The following is a 22,957-nucleotide window of genomic DNA, read 5'->3' as shown; positions in this document are numbered from 1 at the left end:
GGAGCAAAAGAGAAAACAGCATTCTCTACACCTGATGGGCACTACTAGTTTACGGTGATGCCCTTTGGCTTAAAGAATGCCCCTGCCACCTTCCAAAGGTTGGTGAATCAAGTCCTTGCTGGCTTGGAGTCCTTTAGTGCAGCTTATCTTGATGATATTGCCGTCTTTAGCTCCAGCTGGCAGGATCACCTGGTCCACCTGAAAAAGGTTTTGCAGGCCCTACAAGCAGCAGGCCTCTCTATCAAGGCATCTAAATGTCAGATAGGGCAGGGTACTGTGGTTTACTTGGGACACCTTGTAGGTGGAGGCCAAGTTCAGCCACTCCAACCCAAGATCCAGACTATTCTGGACTGGGTAGCTCCAAAAACCCAGACTCCAGTCAGGGCATTCCTTGGCTTGACTGGATACTATAGGAGGTTTGTGAAGGGATATGGATCCATAGTAACACCCCTCACCGAACGTACCTCCAAGAAGGTAAACTGGACTGTAGAATGTCAACAGGCCTTTGACACCCTGAAACAAGCTATGTGCACAGCACCAGTTCTACAAGCCAGGGCATTCCTTGGCTTGACTGGTAACTATAGGAGGTTTGTGAATGATTATGGATCAATAGTGACCCCCCTCACAGAACTTACCTCCAAGAAAATGCCCAAGAAAGTTAACTGGACCTTGGACTGTCAAAAGGCCTTGGACACCCTGAAGCAAGCGATGTGCACAGCACCAGTTCTAAAAGCTTCAGATTACTCTAAGCAGTTCATAGTGCAGACAGATGCCTCTGAACATGGGATAGGAGCAGTCCTGTCCCAAACAAATGATGATGGCCTTGACCAACCTGTTGCTTTTATTAGCAGGAGGTTACTCCCCAGGGAGCAGTGTTGGAGTGCCATTGAGAGAGAGGCCTTTGCTGTGGTCTGGTCCCTGAAGAAATTGAGACCATACCTTTTTGGTACTCACTTCATAGTTCAAACAGACCACAGACCTCTCAGATGGCTCATGCAAATGAAAGGAGAAAACCCTAAACTGTTGAGGTGGTCCATAACCCTACAGGAAATGGACTTTATAGTGGAACACAGACCTGGGACTGCCCATGCCAATGCAGGTGGCCTTTCCAGGTTCTTCCACTTAGAAAATGAAGACTCTCTTAGGAAAGGTTAGTCTCATCCTCTTTCGTTTTGGGGGCAGGGAGGGTAGGTTGTGTAAGGAAATGCCTCCTTGGCATGGTTATCCCCTAACGTTTTGCCTTTGCTGATGCCAAGTTATGATTTGAAAGTGTGCTGGGACCCTGCTAACCAGGCCCCAACACCAGTGTTCTTTCCCTAAACTGTACCTTTGTCTCCACAGTTGGCACAACCCTGGCACTCAGGTAAGTCCCTTGTAACTGGTACCCCTGGTACCAAGGACCCTGATGCCAGGGAAGGTCTCTAAGGGATGCAGCATGTGTTATGCCACCCTAGGGACCCCTCACTAAGCACATGCACACTGCCTCACAGCTTGTGTGTGCTGGTGAGGAGAAAAAGACCAAGTCGACATGGCACTCCCCTCAGAGTGCCATGCCAACCTCACACTGCCTGTGGCATAGGTAAGTCACCCCTCTAGGAGGCCCTACAGCCCTAAGGCAGGGTGCACTATACCACAGGTGAGGGCATGTGTGCATGAGCACTATGCCCCTACAGTGTCTAAGCAAAACCTTAATAATTTTAAGTGCAGGTTAGCCATAAGAGTACATGGTCTGGGAGTTTGTCATACACGAACTCCACAGTTCCATAATGGCTACACTGAAAACTGGGAAGTTTGGTATCAAACTTCTCAGCACAATAAATGCACACTGATGCCAGTGTGCAATTTATTGTAAAATACACCCAGAGGGCATCTTAGAGATGCCCCCTAAAAACATACCCGACTTCTAGTGTAGGCTGACCAGTTCAGAGCCAACTTCCTACAGGTGCCTTCTAGGCTCGATCTGAAGTTTCTCCCATTGAGCCACAACAGTGAGAATTGCCTGGACATGCAGTAGCAGGGAGCATGCTAAATACGGTCACAGATCTTTAGCTGAGGAGAATCCTGAACGGTTTAATGGAGTTAATCCTCTTAGGCTCTAGGACGTGTGTTGATGTATGTACCAAAGTGTTGAAATATAGCTATTTGACCGCAATTACCACATTGACCGCAGGGTGTTATTCATGGAGAACATGCTAGAGTAACTGTATGAACAAGTATGTCAGGTGCTGAAGAAGTTCTTTCGAAATGGATTGCAAGGTGGTGTAGTTAGAATCAAAGTTTTAAGACCATGAATTGGCATTACAGGGCCATTTAAAATCTATAAGTTGTGCTGTAAGCTCAGTGGTATTTTTCAAACAGGTAGAACTCTTGGAGAACAGGATGTGGACTCCGAAACTTCAACACAGGATTTTCCAGTCTTTAAATCTAAAGATATTGGGGGCATAATGCTATATTTCTTATAAGTGCAGGAGTTCCCAGTTAGGGCTCTGGAGCAGGAACTTTGAAGGAGTAACAGGCCTGATGGAATTAGGTACCCCATCTCAAAGAAGAGTGTTGTGTGTGCTGTTGTCAAAGAATGTGTTGATGTTTAGACGGTAGCATCCCAGAAGAGAAGAAAGGAGCTCCAAATTCTTAAAATGGTATGAAGAATTTAATTATTTGTACTTTGGTTTCCTGCATAGCTCCAGATGTGTTATGAGCGCACATCTCATATCTTCACTCAACTAGAGAGGTTTGTAGACTTCATAAGGTCCAGAAAGAACTCACTGATACCAAGTGGTAAAGCAAGTAGACACAGATATCATATGCAAGTCTTCCACGTTCAGACTGACACAGAATATAACCAATTTAAGGCTGGAGTAGATGCAGAGACCTTGTTTACTATGAGTAAAATGTTTTCTCATTTCCTCCCTCTGCCTTTTTATGCCCTGAGTGTGACAGGAGCACAGAGTTCAGAAATATGCATTGTTTTTTTTTTGTCCAGGAAGTTTCATTTTCCACTGAAGGGATGGTGTACCTTTTGAATTTTATGCCTGATTATGCCTAGATTTAAACCAAAAAGCAAATAATATCAATAATGACTCAAAAGACCACTGGGTCTGTTCGAGGGACAGACCCACTACTTACTACCTTCTTGAGGAAGGGGCCTCTATGGGCAATATCTTAGACAACAACTTAATTTACTCATAATACTTTTGTTGCAAAACATTGTCTTGATTTAGGTCCTGAAGCTGAAGCTTTGTTGGAGGGATTGTGGTTTAGCAAATCTTTGGATAGTTTTGTTTCATCCAAATTGACTAGATGTTGCTGGGGAATCTTTCAAATGTATTGAATTTGTACTTATTCATTTCAAACGCAAATATCATACCTTCTGATTGATACAACTACCTGTGGATTCTCTGTGCAGTCTTTGCTAATTGCTTTCTTTGCACACCTCTGATATTCAGATGCCTAGTTCACAAAGTTTATTAGGAACTGACTGGGGACTGGATAGTTTCATATGTACTTTGTGAAGTAGTACCCCATCTGCATCATGGAACACGTGGGACATGAGTGGCATTAGACAGCGTCTTGACAGTGTGCAAAAATATTCTGGGGGCCCGGAACCTGCAGAGGAGACCAGTGACCTGTCAAAACCAATGTTACTGGAGGTGGCCTTTTTTCCCTCAGTCCATGCTAGTGCCAATTGGAGACAAAATGTTTGAGAAAGTATCCCTATGTTTTTTCTAGGTATTAATGTTGTGTCAAAAGTAAAATGTATAACAATTATATCAGTATTTGAAGATTTGTCAAAGTGTGTATTTGATTTTTTTTCTCTATTTTATAAGATTAATTGGTGAACATCCAGGCATGCCTCTTTTTCTAAATTATGACCAGATCTCTGAGTAAAGAATGTTGTTTTGCCTGTTTCAGAACTTTTTTAAATGAGGCTGTTGTGAATATTTGTCTATATTTCATCATTTTCATGCTTCCTTCCAGTACAATTTCCAGGGGTTGGCAAAAACTTTCCCTTTTGTGTATATATGTCTGTTGGTGTATGTATGAATGTTATTTCTATAGTGCTGTCCTAGCCAAAAGGCAGTAGAGTGCTGTACAGAGTCAAAGATGAGCTTAAATTTGTTGACTGATAGGAGAGAAAGCCTGAGGGTTAATTCATTGTGATCTAGTATTTTTTAAAGCGATGAGTCTTTAACTCTTTCCTACATTGGAGCAGTGCTGAAGTGGTCCTGATCGACACTAGGATGTTGTTCTAGAGCCTGGAAATATAGGAAACGCCTGCTGCCTTGTTTTTTATTTTTATTTTTTTTAACGCAACTTAGGCTGCAGTCTTACAGTTTCATGGCTGCAGAAAACCACCGAGATGGTGAGTTTCTCAGCAAGTTACGTGGATTTGCTGGTCATGATTCCTTTGTAAATGACGCTTCTGGTTTTGAAGGTGGTGCGGGCTGGCAAGGGGAGCCAGTGGAATTCCATCAGGGCCGGAGTGATGTAGTCATCTTTCTTCAGGACCTGGATGAGACTTGCTGCAGCTTGTAAGTTGCAATTAGGGGGTAGGAGTGTGGAGCCTAGAAGGCTGTGGAACAGGGTGTTAGTACAATTCAGATGTGATAGTATAAAGACTTGAACAGCACTTCTGAAGACACTTGTGGAAGAAATTGTTTCACTTTCTCTAGAAGAGAGAGCTGGTACCAACCTCTCTTGGTTTTTTTTTTTTATAGTGTTTCCATGAGAGTGATATTGATGTTCAGGGTGAATCTAACTGACTTGGCATTCAATTAAATTTGAGGTTGAAAACTATTAAGATTTTTGCCTTTGAGCCAGGTTTGTACTGTTTCTTGTTTGATGATCATGGTAAGTAACAGGAATTCTGTCTTGTTTAGGTAGAGCTTCACATTGGCGCTGGACATCCAGGTGTGGATGATGTGTAGACAGTTTTTGAGGTGTTGAATGTCCAAAGTAGATGAGACTTTCAGTTGCAATTGTCTATCTTCGTCATATTGGTGACTAATGATGCTGTTGTCTGTGATTAGTGCACCAAATGGCTCCTTGTACATGTGAAGATGAAAGATACAGTATAGAACCATAAAGAACTCCACAGGGGATTGAAATCTTTGTGACCTGGAGGTGTCCATGTGAACAAACTGTGTCGGTCGGAAAGGTAGGAGGAGAATCAGGGAAGGACATTGTCTGTGAATCCAGTTTGAGACTTCAAGTTGGGTGTAAGGGTGGGGTGGGGTGGGGTGGGGTGGGTTGGTTGGTTGGTTGGTTGGTTGGTTGGTTGGTTGGTTGGTTGGTTGGTTGGGTTGAAGGCAGCTTGATGGTCTACCAATATCAGGATGCTGGGTTCATGTTTGTCTGTGGTTAAGATGATATTGTCTCGATGTGTAAGGTAGTGGTCTCTGTGCTGCAGCATCATCTGGAACCAGACTGGTAGTTGTGCAGGGCATATTTAGCTCTGACGTGTTCTTGGAGTACAACATAGACTGCTTTTTAAATGATTGTGCAGATGAATGGTAGATGAGTGATGAGCAGGCAGTTAGCAAGGTCACCGCTATCTGGTGTAGATTTGTTTAGTAGTGGGAGGACCTGCCCTGTCTTGAGAACTTCTGGGAAGATGCCTTGAGTGGGGGAGGCTTTGATATTTCCTTTGAAAAATGAAGCTCTTGCCAAATAATAGCTTTCAGAAAATTCTCTGGAACTATCTGTGAGATTGGAGAGTACTAGAGCAAACTTTGCTTCAGTAGTTTTAGTCTTATACAAATAAACTCTAAATGAATTTAGGATATGAAGTAGATTCAGAAAGACAAAACAGCAGTGTAAATATGTGATGCTGCATCAAGTGGTCCAGGCACACTGGTTAACCTGTGAGGGCAACCATCCCATAATTTAATGTCGGCATAAACATAGTTGATTCAGCCTGTTGAGGTTAACTGTGGACCTGTCACAGGAGGCTAGGTACAGCTGGGGACCTCCTCTCTAGTCAAACCAAATCTCCAATAAGATTATTATTTTTTCACATTCAGCACATAGCACCACATCATATAGAATTCTTGAACAGTACAATGATTACATTTTCTGGTGGTTCAAGGCTATTTTAAGTTGCAATGTAAAGTATTCATAAATCACTGCAGATGTTTTGTTTTAAGTACATTGCAGTAAGCAGATGAAACTGATTTGTAAGCTTTTTGAGGTGCTTTATATGCGCATAAAAATGCTTTAGTAATATTTGCATTGCATTATCAGAATCCACTTAAATGTATCTGCAGGTTATTTTAAATGTCCTACACACTACCAGCCTTTACTGGTAATAGGAAACCTGCAATAAAAGATGCATACTTGTGGCGTTGGTGCATTGATTACATTTGGATCGCTGTTTTTGAAAGCGTGATATTGTAAGTGTCCTGCTCTGCATAGTACATATTTGGATAAATAACTCCTACATCCTCTAAACTCTTAAGATTTTGTGCTTCCCTACAAAAGTTTGACTGATTACTTCTACGTGTGTTTGTTTTACAGCAACAGCTTGCACAACTTCAGAAGGAAAAATCTGAAATTCTAAAGAATTTGGCCTTGTATTACTTCACTTTTGTTGATGTTATGGAGTTTAAGGTAACATTCATATCAATTTGTTCTGTTTACTAGTATTCACCTCAAACTGCAATTAATCTTTATCTGTGTTGCTTTAGTTGTTGATACTCCTAGAACTCGATGTGAGTGGTAGGCTTTAATTAGCACCGAAGTGGAAAAGACTGTATTTTGTTGCTGGTCAGGCCCCGACATCCCTCCACTGTAGTGTGCTGTGGGTAAATATGGAGTGCTGCAGGAGCATGAGCAGCTCTCACTTTAACGTTTGGGTCTAAAACAACTCCATCCTCCCACACCATTTGCACAGCCTCTCTTGTAGTGGCTGCTGGTCACACATGGCTGTCTGTACTCCTCCCATTGCTTTTGATGAGAGGGCATCACAGTCTGCCAAAGAAAAGAAACGTAAACAACCTTTTTCTACTTTTCTTTGATTGATTGGGCTTTCCTTTAACCCCTTAGCTGATAAATCCCCACCCCCCCAAAGCCTGAGCACTTTTTTTATTTTATATTTGGGGTTGTTAATGTTTAGGGGGTCCCAAACTTTTTTTCTAGATAAAGTATCCACATCAAACTTGCGTCCTTTTTCCCAACATTCTGGGGATTCTAACAATACACAGGGTTTTTGGATTCCCCTGGAGGAGGCCAAGAAAATAGGCAAAATATAGCAACATTTTGACAAACAAAATAAGGAAAAAGTGCTACAGATAAGTGTCTGTTTCCCCCCCAAAAAATGGCATCCATGAACGGTTTATTGTGCTAAGTTCACCCTCTATCCAGCTTTCCAAAACATGCAGCGTTGATTCAAAAATCCTAATTCTGATGGATACAACTACCTGTTGATTCCTCACCTAATGAATACTCCCATGGCGCCAGCATTCAACGGAAATCTTCTTCCTAGCTTCTGCACGTCGACGAGGACGTCACATTTGCCCACGCGACGCCGTCTGACGTCATACAGGCAATAAGAGGTCCTCGCCGACGTGAGTTCCCTTTTTTCCGTGCCATTCGAAACGGTTATCTTCGAGGGAGCTACTGTTGCTTTCGAAGTTAGTGTGTTTTTCTGCTGCTTGTTTTTTTCTCTGAGGTTACTATGTCTCAGAGGAAGTCTGGTTTCAAGCCCTGTCGGGAGTGTGGGGGCAAGATGTCCGTTACTGACCCACATTCGGACTGCTTGTGGTGCTTAAGTTCCGACCACGACGTAGCTACATGTGATTCATGTCAACACATGAATCCGAAAGCCCTGAAGGAGCGTGAAGCCAAACTCTTTATGGCGAAGTCGAAGAGAAAGGAGAAGAGACATCATAGAAAGTCCTCCTCGCCGAGGTCTCATCGGCGTCATCGAGACTCCCGGCGCCATTCGAGCAAGGAGAGGTCTCGTTCGAGGTCGCCGTCGGCTCGGCGTCGGAAGACTTGGGAGGTCAGTCCCACAGTCACTCCACATCCATAGACGCCGTTGCCTTCTCCGGCTTCGCCGACTTCGCCTGGGCAGACGTCTTCAGTGGTTGAGGTGCCACTGCCTCAGGTGTTTTCTCCGGCGTCGCAGACGTCTAGGTCGGGGTCGCCTTCGATCCAGGCACCCCAGTATCCAGCTTTCCCGGCCCCTGGAGCCGATAATACCGCATTTTTAAATGCGATGTTCACCATCTTCCAACAGATGGCTCCAGGCAGTGCTCCGACTGGTCCTTCGGGCCCGTTGGCTTTCAGCTTGGGTGCTCCGGTGCCGCTACGGCCCGCACCCTTCATGTCCTTTCTCCCCTTGGGGAATGTGGGCTCGGCGCCGGTGTCGGCTCCGGTGGCTCCAGAGGTTTCGGCCCCGGAGGCTTCAGCTCCATCGACTTCGGGGTTTCGGCCAGTGACCCCGTCTGGACCATCTGAGACGCACCTCTCTTCATCCGGCTCCTAGCTCGGCGTCGAAGCTTCCTGTGGCGCCTGACATGGCGTCGGATGGATCCGGCGATCGGCGCCGTTCCTCGACTTCGGCAGACACCATGTCGACGCCGCGTATTGAGGAGAGGTTACATTCTAGGAGACGTGCTCTCCGTCTCTTGGAGGAACAGGAATATCAACGGGTCCTGGAAGAAGGTGAGATTGAGGATTCTGAAGGTCTTCATGGACTGGATACAGCTAGTGGCCTTGATACTTCCCCTGAGTGGGACTTGTCATCTCCAGGGGAGTATACTGAGGAGGCAGCCACTTTTCATGCTGTGGTAAGGAAGGCGGCTAACTTCCTTGAACTGCCTTTGCCGGTGGCTGAGGCGAAACAAAATTTACTAACTGAGGTCCTACATCCGGCCTCTACTGCGGCAGAGCCTCTTTTACCATTCAACGAGGCTTTGCTTGAACCGGTATTGGAGGTCTGGAAGAAGCCGGTATCTTCCTCGGCTGTTAATAGATCTGTGGCCAGGAGGTATCGGGCTGCACCATCTGACCCTGGCTTTCTGTCCAGACACCCTACGCCGGGGAGCTTGGTGGTCCAGGCTTCCTGCTCTGCTAGATCTGCGCCTGGATCTTTTCCAACAGTGCCGGGGGACAGAGACTCCAAACAGTTGGACTCCCAGTCGAAGAAAATATTTTCATCTTGTAGCATGGCGCTGAAGTCCACCAACGCTACATGTATCTTGGGGAGGTACATCTATGCTCTTATGGACGAGATAACATCATCGCATACGGAGCTTCCTCAAGGACTCTTGAATATCGTGTCGGATGCTCAGGCTGCTGCAACCCAGGTTATCCAATCTGGGTTGGATACAACTGACTCCGTGGCTGGAGCAATGGACACGGCGGTGGTTGCGAGGAGACAGGCTTGGCTTCGCAACTCGGGGTTTTCTTCGGACGTGCAGTCGACCCTGTTGGACCTCCCGTTTGATGGGGGACAAACTTTTTGGTGCCAAAGCGGATTCAGCCTTGGAGAGGTTTAGAGAAAGCAGGGCCACGGCCAAGTCATTAGGACTGCAAGCCGCTTCTTCTGCCTCCTCCAGGTTTTTTAGGAGGTTTCGAGGATTTGGTCGTGGCTCATCCTCCTCTTCCTTTCGGGGGAGATTCCAACAACCTACCTCCTCTCTCACCTTTAGATCAATTAGAGGGAGGGGTAGGGTCCGTACCAGGGGAGCCTCTCAGCAGCACTCTGCCTTTTCCTCGTCCTCTGGAGGGGTGCAGCAGGGGAAGCAGCCTTAGGCTTCCACCAATTCCCACTCACTCCTCTCCTGTAGGGGGAAGGTTACTGCATTTTCTTCACAAGTGGGAAGTTATCACATCAGACAGCTGGGTTCCCTTTCGGGAGTTTCCGCCCCCCATCCCGCCCCGCCCATCTTATTGTTCGAAAGAACACCTCCTGTTAGAGCAGGAGGTTCAAGTCCTCCTTTCAAAGGGCGCGGTGGAGTTGGTTCCAGAGCAGGAAAAGGGTCAAGGTTGTTACTCAAGGTACTTCCTGATTCCCAAGAAGGATGGTCGATTGCGACCAATCCTGGACCTGAGGATTTTGAATTGGTTCCTCAAACAGGAGACGTTCAAGATGCTGACCCTAGCTCAGGTGCTTTTGGCGTTAAACAAGGGAGATTGGATGGTGTCTGTCGACTTGCAGGATGCTTACTTTCACATCCCGATTCTCAAGTCGCACAGGAAGTATCTCCGTTTTGTCGCAGCACTATCAGTTTGCGGTCCTCCCGTTTGGTCATACTTCAGCACCTCGAGTCTTCACGAAGGTGATGTCGGTGGTTGCGGCAGAGCTCAGGAGGAAGGGGATAGCAGTATTTCCTTACCTAGACGACTGGTTGATCAAAGCCAAGTCTCCGGAGCTTGTGTTGCACCATCTACAGTCGACAACCCAGTTGTTGTTCGATCTGGGCTTTACGGTTCATGTGCCCAAGTCTCACCTAGAGCCCTCTCAACGCCTCCTGTTCATAGGGGCAGTACTGGATACAACATTGGATCGAGCCTTTCCTCCGCCTCAGCGGATTCAAGATATTCAGGAGTTGGTTCCAATGTTTCGAAGTGGAGCGGTCGTTCCAGTCCTCAAGGTCCTTCGTCTGCTCGGCCTGTTTGCCTCCTGCATACTGTTGGTCACGCATGCTCGCTGGCACATGAGGGCTCTTCAGTGGTGCCTCCGAAGGCAGTGGTCTCAACACAAAGGAGATCTCGAAGGTTCTGTCAAGATCTCCAGAGATGCTGCTACGGACTTGAAGTGGTGGATTGCGGGCGACAATCTTTCTCAAGGAAGGCCGTTCACGCAGTCGCCACCAGTGATCAAGGTCATAACGGATGCTTCCACTCTAGGGTGGGGAGCTCATCTGGGGGATCTGGAGATCAAAGGGCTTTGGTCTCCAGAGGAACAGATTTTTCATATCAATCTGTTGGAGTTGCGGGCTGTACGTCTGGCTCTCAAGGCCTTCCTCCCATCCCTTCGCGGTCAGTCGGTTCAGGTCCTGACGGACAATACTACCGCGATGTGGTATATAAACAAGCAGGGAGGAGTAGGGTCGTACCTTCTCTGCAGAGAAGCTCTTCGACTATGGTCCTGGGTAAAGGACCATCAGATTTGCTTGGTAGCAAATCATCTGGCCGGAGTCTTGAATGTACGTGCGGACAGTCTCAGTTGCCATTTCTCGGCCGACCACGAGTGGCGTCTCCATCCAGATCAAGTCCGTCTGATCTTCCAGTTGTGGGGGGTTCCTCGGATAGATATGTTTGCCACCCGGGAGAACTCGCACTGTCCGTTATTCTGCAGCCTCCACTATCCGGTGCAGGGGGTGTTGGGGGATGCGTTTCAGAGAACCTGGTGCGACCAGTTGCTTTACGCGTTTCCCCCCCATACCCTTGATTCCTCGAGTATTGAGGAAAATTCGCCAAGACCGGGCCCAAGTCATTTTAATAGCTCCGGATTGGCCAAGGACGGTGTGGTATTCCGACCTTCTTCAACTCTCAATGTGCCCTCCGCTCCGTCTCCCTCTCAGGGCAGACCTCCTCTCGCAGTCGCAGGGGCAGGTTTTACACCCCAACCTCCAGAGCCTGCACCTTCATGCCTGGAGATTGAACGGGGCAACCTGAGTTCCTTCTCTCTCCCACCTGATGTAGTGGATGTTATTTTAGCGGCCAGGCGACACTCCACTAAAACTATCTACGCTAATAGGTGGTCTAAATTTGTGGTATGGTGTGGGGAGAGACAGATTGATCCCTTACGTGCTCATATGTCAGATGTTTTATCTTTTGCTTTGTCTTTAGCGCAGAAAGGTTGTGCAGTGGCTACTATTAAAGGTTACTTGTCTGCCTTGTCAGCCTTCATTTGTCTTCCAGACCAACCATCGTTATTTAAATCTCCTATAGTGCTTAGATTCTTGAAGGGCCTTATGAATAAATACCCTCCAAAACCCTTCGTTATGCCTCAATGGGATTTGTCCTTGGTCCTGACTTTCCTTATGGGGTCCCCTTTTGAGCCTATGCATTCTTGCCCCTTAAGGTTCTTAGTTATTAAAACAGTTTTCCTGGTGGCCATAACATCTGCAAGGAGAGTGAGTGAGTTGCAGGCTTTATCGGTAAAACCCCCTTATACAACTTTTTATGGGGATAAGGTGGTGTTGAGGACCAAGGCTGCTTTCCTTCCGAAGGTTGTTTCACCCTTTCATTTGGCCCAGACAATTACTCTGTCCACGTTATATCCTCCGCCTTATCCTTCAAAGGAAGAAGAGAGACTTCATCGCTTGGACCCAAAGAGGGCGTTAAGCTTCTTCATAGACAGAACAAATGATTTCAGGCTGGAAGATCCGATTTTCATCGGATACGTGGGCAAGAGGAGAGGAAAGGCAGTCCACAAGAGAACACTCTCCAGGTGGGTTGTTCTTTGCATTAAAATGTGTTACTCTTTAGCAAAGAAGGATCCTCCTGATGGTATTAGAGCTCATTCCACCAGGGCTAAGTCGGCCACTTCGGCCTTGGCTAGGGGTGTTCCTGTGGTCGACATCTGCAAGGCCGCAACTTGGTCGTCCCTTCACACTTTTGCGAAACATTACTGCTTGGACTCTGAGGTTAGAAGGGACGGCCATTTTGCACGGTCAGTGCTGCAGGATTTCTTGGTTTGACCATTCAGGCACCCACCACCGGGCGCGGGACTGCTTTGGGACTCTATTCATTAGGTGAGGAATCCACAGGTAGTTGTATCCATCAGAAGAACGAGTTACTTACCTTAGGTAGCGACTTTTCTGGTGGATATATTAGCTACCTGTGGATTCCCCACGGTATCACCCGCCTCCCCGTTGCCTTTTTGGTCTTACCAAGTTATCCTTGGGTGTGCTCCTCTTGGTCTTTAGGACTGCAATAGGTTATGTATATATGGATATTTGTATATATTTATTTTTGTATATACATATTTAGTGTATATATGTATTGTTTAAAAAAAATAAATAATAAAGAGGTTTTATTAAATCTATAGCCATCTTCTTGCAAAGATGTGTAGTTTACAATGTTATGTGATGTTGCCTTTATCTTTCATTGCATTGGATTATTGTTCTCAGGCACGTAAAAAATGTTGGTACTGACGTCGGCGAGGACCTCTTATTGCCTGTATGACGTCAGACGGCGTCACGTGGGCAAATGTGACGTCCTCATCGACGTGCAGAAGCTAGGAAGAAGATTTCCGTCGAATGCTGGCGCCATGGGAGTATTCATTAGGTGAGGAATTCACAGGTAGCTAATGTATCCACCAGAAAAGTCGCTACCGAAGGTAAGTAACTCGTTCTTTTGTACCACTGTTTTGGCATTTTTCTATGAGGTAGCCTATTTTCCCTATTTTTTGTGTTTTCAATCTACTTCCAGTTTTTTGGTGGAAACCAGTGTGAAACCCCTGGGAAAAGCTATACATTTCCGAAAACAAGACAAGAATCCGAATTCAGCAAGGGATCTTAAGTGTAGCTCCCTCAAGGTTTTCCCAAGTAAAATAATTGTTGAAATAAAAAATAAGGAAATATTGAAAATGAGTAGGAAAAAACTGGCATTTGTGGCAATATTTTCATCAGGAACTAGTTGTCACAATGCCAGATTGACAAAAGAAATATTCCATTACATCCACCCCAACCCTTTGGTTGTGGGGAAATTTAGGGTTTGTAGGTTCTCGAAGAATCCAAGGTACCCAGAGCTAACAACTGAGCTGCACTTTACAGTAGGTTTACATTGAGTACCGAGTATATGCCAATTCTTTTACGGAAATAGGCACACATTTTCCTCACATTTCTGTGATGGAAAGTTCTAGAATCCATGAGGAGCCACTAAGATCTTTCCACCCTGCATTTCCCCAAGTTTACAGATTAAAAATGGTACCTCAGTTGTGTGTGTATAGACCTAGTGCCCATGACAGGAAATGGTCCAAAATCCAACATGGATGTTGCACATTTTTCCACCTAAAACTGCCCTCTTTTTCCAATGTGGGTTACTCTGGTTTTCAAAAATAGACAGGTTGGTTAGGGTTTCCTTGGTGCCAGCTTAGCTAGGGTCCAAAATCTATCTCTGGATGGACCGGCTTGTGTGGGTTTCACAGTGGTGTGTTACCCACAATTCCTTGCAAACCTCAAACTTTGACTAAAAAACACATTTACCGCACAATTCTGTGATGGAAAGTTCTACAATCCATGGGAAGCCACAGATATCCTTCCACCCCGCACGCCCACAAACTTTGACTAAAAAAACACAAAAAAGGGTACCTCAGTTGTGTGCCTGATCCTAGTGCCTGCATCATAACAAATCAAACCAAGGTCAGGGAGGGTCCCTTTGTAAGGAAGTCTGTTGATGTTAGTTTGATCATTTTGATCAGTTCCTGTCGCAGGCACTAGACCCAGCCACACAAGTGGGGCGGCATCTTTATTGGGACAAGCAGGGAAACACTGGGTGGAAAGAATTTTGTGGTTTCCCTTCTGATTCTGAAAGAATATGGCACAGAAATGCAAGGGAAATGTGATTTTTAGTCATATTTTGAGGTTTGCAGGGCATTGTGGGTAAAAAAAGTGTTGGGATCCACAAGAGGCACCCCACCCTGTTCTTCCCTAGGTGTCAAGTTTACGAAAATATCTAGAGTTGGTAAAGTTTCCTTAGGGACAATGTACACCCTTGCCGAGAAAGACAGAAAAGACAAATACTACTTCACAACCATGTATTCCTCAAGTACACACACATACTGGTTGGATTTGGCACAAGGGTGAGTGAAGGTTCACAACATAAAATGTTATTAACAAGAGATTTCACAAAAATGAAATACACTGTTAATAATTGAAAGGTCAAAAAACTGAACCAGTGACTCTCACCGCTTGTGACCTGTAAAGCTACGTAATAGCACCAACCACTTTACAGGCCATTCACACAACTTTATACATAATACACACAAGACAACACAGCTCCAGCCGCGGGCCCAGCACATTACCACACTTACATTAATAGACAGCGCCATTCAAGGGCCCATCACTTTGATACACCCATATGAATGACCCATCAGTCACAATGTCTGTCGGCTGGCGAAGCTTGTGGGCTGGGGTTTGGCTGGCAGAGTGTGTAGTGAACAGCAGCATGTCACTACTCACACACTGCCAGCCGGATGCCAGCTCACACACATTGCCTGTCAAGCTCCAGTCTATGCATGCCACCAGCCAAGCGCCAGTCCACCCACACCACCATCACATTTATTTTTTTACAGAAAAGAAAACACAAACCATTTGGAAGTAGATGCAAAACTATACCTACAAACACATCAGCCCTAACTAAATACATCACACTAATGCCAACCGTGAAATCTGAACAAAATATAAAATGATACAGACCAGTCAGTTAACTTTAACGGTCATGGTTGCTCCCAATAGCTCTGTTGCGTATGGTACAATTTAAAACATGCGGTCACACGTATCCAAGGTTTAGAAGGACACTCGGGGCAGTACATACGACTCTCCTTTTGCATGCCTCTCGGGTACAGACTCTACATCTCCTACTGGAAACTTTTTCTTTTGGCCATGGGAGGGATGTAATCAGGAAAGTGGCGATCTTTCAGTCTAGCCACATCCTCCACCACTCCAACTCTAGGAACTCTTGCCTATTACACTGCCTCTAACGCTTTTTTGCAAGCAAGCTCTTTTGGGTAACTTCACAGTTAGAGCAGATCGTGCCACATTAAACAGTGTCCACTTTGAAAATTTCCCTAAACAATTGCACACCAGTGTTGAAGCTATCTTTGTATAAATGGTGACCTTCATTAAAAAGTCCTCTACCAAGTGCCCACATAATTTTCTCACTATCTCCAAAAGTGGACACACAACCAGGGGGGGTCAATACTCAAATCCCTAATGTGTACACCCCGAAATTATATAACTATCCAGTCCTGCTCTCAGACAACATATGCCATAGAGTGCCCTTTTGTTAGGAATGTAGTGCCTAAAAACCAAATAGGCCTTGAACAGGACCAAATACTCATCCACAGCTATTTCTTTTCCTGACACATAGATCTCTGAAAATTGATCTGCAAAGTGGTCAAGAACAGGCCGAATCTCAGGGTGGTCTTGTGGCAGCGTTGAAGCATTATCAAGAAAATAGAGCATCCGAAGAAGCAAATACCGATCATGACTCATGGTTGCAGTAAATATAGCCGTTGCCATCAAGACACTAGTAGACCAATGTGAACAGCTTTCTTATCAAGCTCATCAAAAAAGTTAAACCTGTGAACCTCTTCAACTCATCCGGATTTGTGGGAGCCCATAGGATGCTCTAGAGTGGGGCTAAAGTCTGGCACTGTTGTCCCTCAAATACTGTCCAACATACAAATTAATCTGGTCAACAGTCTCATACATCGTCCATAAACAACTGAAAGAAATTTGTAGGCAAAACGTTTTCAGTATTCACTATATGGCCTGCAACACCAGTAAAGGTAGGCAACGCAGGCTGCACTGTTTGGGGCAGCCCAGAAATCATCACTTCCAACGGGAAGCCTTTCAGCCCCAGGCTGCAATCTAGATGCCTCTGGCTGCACTATTGGCACATCAATCTCCTTCCCTAAACGGGGCACTTCCTCTGCACAGACAGTGGCTTCATCATCAGATGATTCCTCTTGGACAGAAGATTCACTGCCAGAATCTTGGACTTTTGCTTCTGTCTCAGATGCAGTCAGTCTCATAATCATGGTCAGAGGAAGAATCAAAGTATACCAACAACCTGCTGAGTGGTAATCCTCCGGCTAATCCTTACTTTCTAAATTGACAAATAATCCAATAATAACCAACACTGTGTATAATAAGTAATAAAGTATTGCTCTATCACAAAGACATATATACTTAAAAACGATACCACTCACTTGCCAGAGACAGCTAGACTCAGCAGCACCTACTCGGCACAGCCACACCAAGCACCAATGATAATCTCACTAAATAGGCAAAACAAGAGAATATTACACATAAGGCAACACACTTCACATCATATACAAATCCAAATAGAATTCCACACATGATAAAACAGAAGTTAAATAGGCTGCTATTATTACACCAATTTTCAAAAAACACAATAATTCACGGAAATGATACTCATTTAAAATAAACAGTACAAAAAACTTTTTCTTACCAAACACATCCAACTACACTACCTGCAGGCCTACCAGTGCAGATACTGCAAACAGGAGTCGCAGCAAAGGAAATCATACGTTTTGCACTAGATTAAAAAGGAGAAACAAAACATTACAATCTTAAATGCAAATGATGACAAGGAATAAAACAGTTAATGTAATAAAACACTACCCATCACCACCCAAATGCCAGCCACACAAAGTGTCAGCAAGAAGCTAGTTGACACACACCACCAGCAAAATCACCAGTCCACTCACACTGCCAGGCAAGCACCAGTCCACTCACACTGCCAGGCAAGCACCAGTCCACTCACACTGCCAGGCAAGCACCAGTCCACTCACACTGCCAGGCAAGCGCCTTTCCACACACACACTGTCAGGCAAGCGCCTTTCCACACACACACACTGCCAGGCAAGCACCAGTCCACTCACACTGCCAGGCAAGCGCCTTTCCACACACACACTGTCAGGCAAGCGCCTTTCCACACACACACACTGCCAGGCAAGCGCCAGTCTGCGCACACTGCCAGGCAAGCACCAGTCCACTCACACTGCCTGGCAAGCGCCAGTCTACTCACACCGCCAGGCAAGCGCCATTCCACACACACTGCCAGGCAAGCGCCAGTCTGCGCACGCCGCCAACCAAGCGATATTCCACACGTACCCCCAGCCACATGCCAGTACAGGCAAACCACCAGCCGAACTCCAGTTCGTATTTTTTCCTTCACTCTCTCTCTATCTTGACCTCTCTCTCTCACCTCCCCCTCACCCCCCCACCCCCCCCACCATCCCTCTCTCCCCCACCATCCCTCTCTCCCTCCCTCCTTCCTTTCTAGTGGGCCTAAAAATATCGCCAGTATGTCCCCAAGGGCAGAAACGATCAAAATATGTGCCTAACAACCTAAGGGGCTGCTTTCCGAATTGCGTCGATTGGCAAAAAATCCCTGGTGTCTTCCTTCCCCCTCAGAAGGTAGATTGGCCATAAAACGAGCAATCTTAACTCAGGGTGGGTTCAACAAAAAAAAAATCCCTTGTAGTTTAGTGGGCATCCTCTCTCGAAGGTGCGCTGCAAGCAAATGGTTTCCGGCACATCATGGCTGCATTTTATGACGTCGGTGTGCCGTGCACTCACCAGATTGGGGGTGGCAAAAGAAGAGCTTCCGCTGCCATCTCTGGTGGGGTGTTGAAATGGGCCAGCGCTTCCCCCGTGGGCGAGGACGGAATGGTTCTGTCCTCATCACATGCCCACTGCAGCTGAGAACTGAACCGTCCCAGCCTCACCATGGAGCGGAGCCGTTTGCCACGTGTGTACTGCTAACATCCATAGAAGGGGCAAAGGGAACTGCTGCTTCATCACCCAAACATCCAGGAAAGAGGCTGCACATTCTTCTGTAGGGCTGCCTATTTTGGGTTTAAATACTAATAACCGTGTTAAGCTCACCTGCAGGGTAATACCGGCTGTTATTATTCCTCTTGTTACGTACTCTTCTGCGTGGCTCAGTCCTGTAACTATGGGGAGGGCAATCAACTTTTGTTATTGCCTGCAGTGTTTCTTTGGTCTACAGTTAACTTTAGTTTTCAAAATACAAATGTAAAAAGTTTTAAGCAAAGTATTTTATAATCATGCATACATTAATGATGCAACCATGGATATATTCTGAGGTCTTTGTATCGTTGAAAACATATTTATATTCGTAAGGCAAAATCTTCAGTCACATTGTGTGCACATTAATAAAGCATCACCGAAAAAGCATCATCGAACATTTGTTTCACCCCTTAAGGCACACACTCCTTGCACTTTCTCAGGGCTTATCAATAAGACTGGTTAACAACCATCAGGCTATGTGTGGCTTCATACCTAGGTAGGATGAGGAAAAGCTTTGCTGTCTGTTCCTAAGGTGTAGTATCAGTGTGGTTTGTTATACTAGTCTTGTGAGGTCAGCTGTGTGTGTGTGTCCCCGATTCCACTTGGGCTTTCATTTTGCCAAGTGAAATGCGTGCCTTCTCACCCCTCAAAAATTGGGAAGCTAATCAACCTAAATTTAGTGAAGAAACCTGAACCCGAACATGAGCCTTACAACACCAAATTGCCTTGTTATAATTTTTTACGCATTTATTTTTTTCAACCTGGCACTTCTTAATAGCATTCACTCTGTAAATACTTATACCAAAGAGTGGCATTCGTTCCAATATCCGCATCATAAAAAATGTTTTTTTTAAAACAAATTTGTAGAGTCACTCAGACTCTCAGAGGAGTTTAAAATACCACCACCTGGGCTAATAGTTTGAGGAAAATACTAAGAACAAAAACATAATTTAAAGAAGTGTTGCTCAAGGGGCTTCATGTAATATTCTGTTACGGCCATCTGTATTGTGGTGATAATTTACCTCGGGCATTTGCACGTCATTTTAAGAAAGATGGAAATTAGCCACATTCTCTTTAAGGGGACGGTAAATCCACCATGTGTGATTAAAGTCAGTGTATTCAGAACTGCTGACATTTTTCAATCCGTGAAGATAGTCTCATCAAAAGATAGAAGGGCATTAATTCATAAACTCCCTTAATGTCTTTGTTTTATTTGGTCTGCTTTGTGATTTTGCAGTCTGTCTTCAGCATTGCCAATGGTCTATAGCTGCCACATTACCCACCTATGCCCACCAATAATACAACGCCTGCAGTCTCTAAGTGGGTGTTACCGTCTCTATTGGGTGTTCTTTAGTGACTTTTCTTATAGCGCAGCCCCTTTGATTTTGGTGTCTCAGGAACTCAGCAGATATGCACGAAGATCCAAACCCTCCTCAGACCTGTATACACCCTCACAAATGCTAACTCATCCTGAGGCACACTCTGCACAACTTCAGTCAGACTCCTGTGTGCTTTCCGGGTGGATAAAGTTTATGAAATTCAAACTTTGGGGCCTGTAGTGGGCCAGACTCTAAGCGCACGCCAAAAGCTTTGTTGTACGAAAAAGATAAGAGGCCATGTGGCGATCTGTGCAAGAAATAGTTGCCATGGACAGGAACATTCTACTAAGTCAGAAGTAAAATGAGGTGCAAGAGGAAGGTGTTAGTCTGCAGTCTTATTCTAATTAATTGTGTACTGTCGTTGGCTTGGCTTGTTATACAGTGTATGTTTGCCATTGAAACACCTTCTCACTCGGTCATGATTTATCTATGGCCTGTTCCCCATTATGCCTTTGGTAGAATTCCTGTGCTTTCTTTCTTGTCTTTTTCTGTTAAACATATATTTTAAAATGTATTTTCGCACAACAAATGATCACTTAACTGTGTTTTGTTTTCTTTTGTACACTCACTTAGATGAACATATATTTTCATTGAAATGCATGTTTTGTGATTCTGTACAGGTATCCTGATTGCATTGTGTATTGCAGCTGCATTTGTATTGTGCTTCATACCCTGGCGATGAGCTGAAACTAATTGATGGAAGAGTTGCACACTACACTGTAGGGGAGTTCTTGCTCGGAAGAGTTTTACATTTCACTGAGGGAAATACTTTGGTGTTGTGAGTAATTAAACAGACTAGTGCCCTTATCCGTACTTGGGTCGCTTCGCCTAAGCCTGTAAAGGAGAGAAGTGGAGTGAGGAATAGAACTCATTCATTTTACATTCATTTTATTGCTGTGCTTGGTTGAAGAGGGTTATATAGAGTGAACCAAGAGCAACTCAGAAGCAGCGTATGGAATACACTCCCTACAGGTAGACAGGGTAAAAGAACTCTATAGGGTCCATCGAGTAGAAAGTAGGTGGGCTACCCACTAGGTATACAGCTGATTGCAGGCACTCAGTGTGAAAGCTTTATGGAGCTTGCCCTAGAGAACAGAAGAGCACCAATACCATCACTGACTGGTTGCAGGCAGCCATTGGGAAAATATACTCAGTCCAGAAGTGACAGAGTAGTAATCCATGAGCGTGTGCAAGGTAAACGCAGTCAAAGCAAATGCTCTTTAGAGACTACATGGGGATGAATGGAAGCAGAAGGGGGTTATCCCAAGGCATGTTTTGGTTACAGACAGCCAATGCCCCAAGGTCATGGACTGGCATGCAGGTACGTGAACAAATGAAACAAGCTAATTTGTGGAAAAAGAAAAAAGAGAAACACGGGCAAGCATATTTTAATATTTGATTGCTAGTGTACATGTTCTATACGGTTCTCCTAGGGATAACAGAGAAGAGCTCACCGCATGCGCTGATTAACAGCAGCCAGGATGTGCGCTTTATATGGGTTCAACAATGAGTGAGAAAAGAGAGTTTATGCTGTAAAGTCTGGTAAAGAATTGCCAGTACTTACCAAACAGATATTTCCAAAAACAAATATCTTACAATGAGAAATGTAAATATGTTTATTGTCTTAAAAAGTGTTTATTTTGTTCTTCTCAAGGACCATGTTTGTGAACTTCTGAACACTATTGATGTTTGCCAAGTCTTCTTTGATATTGTAAGTATATGTAGTAAGTGTTTTTGTTTTACTTATCAAATCGTTAATGTAAATAAAATGTGCCAAATGTAAGTCTTATTCACAGATTGCATCACATTTTTAAGAAACCACAATAGATAACACCACATATACCTATTTGTAAAATTAAACAGCTTCAGTAGAATTACTGTGCCATCATCATGATTTCTGTTTTTGGAAATGTGGAGACAGGCCTAGCAACCTACACTGGACCAAAATGTAGCAGAATATGTGAGAGATTCCAGTTTCACAGAACATAAACGGCTTAGCTGGTCCCCCTTCAGCAAGACCAACCATAAACCTGTAGTAGTTAAGAGCCCGCTGTCCCAGCCTAAATAGCAAAGGTTTGTTTTCATCAGCTGCCAGTTGCACGTACAGTCCAGATTGCTTAATCTCTGTACGCCACACCAATATGAGAAGCATACAAGGGCTTAAACATCAAGTGATCATAATCCATATTAGAGCTAATTTCTCCTCTATTCACCTTTTAGACATTACTTGATCCTCAGGTGTATAAGGCGGTTCCCTTTGCACCGCATCAAATTGCAACAGTTCCACACTTTCTTTGACATATTTCTCACATTGGAAATAGTCCGCTCTTGTGCCCTTAAGCTAGTTTTCTTAGTATTGATCATGTTATAGCATCCTCATGATTGCTGGGACAACACAACAATTTGCCGAGTCAAACCCAAATCCTAACCTCAAACATGGGGGAGGTATTGATTTTCTGAGGTTTAGCACTTCTCTTAGAAATGGTCCTTTACTAGGATCGAATATTTTTTTCTTTTCAGATTTCAGTCGATAGGTGAGAGACGTTGCATGTTGTGACCAGTGGCAAAACTGACAGACCCCAACATTTCATATGAATTATATCACATGTTGTGGAACTGGATGGTGTAGCTTAACCTTCCAGAAATACGTGCAGTAATATTGTTTCATGTTTATCAGTAAGCACACATAACATTACTCTGCAGCTTGCTCCAGTTTCCCACCAAATATTTATGATTCTTGCAAGGAGATTGTTTACCAAAGACCATAATCTGACCCTTAGGCTCTTAGGTCGATTTTAAATGTGTTATTTCTGCAGCAAAATAACTTTGCCTTGAATAATTTAAAAATAAAAAAAACTGGAGACTGATGTTTGTATGACTCAGTTGGACAGTCATAGATGTTAAGTAGAAATGCGCAGTCTCCTGTCATAGCTTGGAAGGGTGTATGTATATATATATATATGTATATATGTTCGATGGCATGTGTAGCTGCAGATACACATGCTGTGCATTATCCTGCCATCTAGTGTTGGGCTCAGAGTGTTACAAGTTATT

The 22,957-nt window shown here is 44.7% G+C and overlaps 1 protein-coding gene across 1 annotated transcript in view; it reads left to right on the top strand.

Annotated features, from left to right (window-relative positions):
* The window catches only part of NCKAP1 (NCK associated protein 1), a 906,912-nt gene that overhangs the window by 100,584 nt on the left and 783,371 nt on the right, over positions 1-22,957 (top strand). Inside the window, exons 3-4 of the mRNA XM_069225777.1 lie at positions 6,517-6,609; positions 21,558-21,614. Coding sequence (XP_069081878.1) covers positions 6,517-6,609; positions 21,558-21,614 — 150 coding nt within the window. The remainder of the gene's footprint in view (positions 1-6,516; positions 6,610-21,557; positions 21,615-22,957) is intronic.

Source organism: Pleurodeles waltl, chromosome 3_1 (genome assembly GCF_031143425.1).
Source record: "Pleurodeles waltl isolate 20211129_DDA chromosome 3_1, aPleWal1.hap1.20221129, whole genome shotgun sequence".
Lineage (NCBI taxonomy): Eukaryota > Metazoa > Chordata > Amphibia > Caudata > Salamandridae > Pleurodeles > Pleurodeles waltl.
Note: the sequence above shows the minus strand (reverse complement) of the source record. Positions and strands in the feature narration are given on the sequence as shown.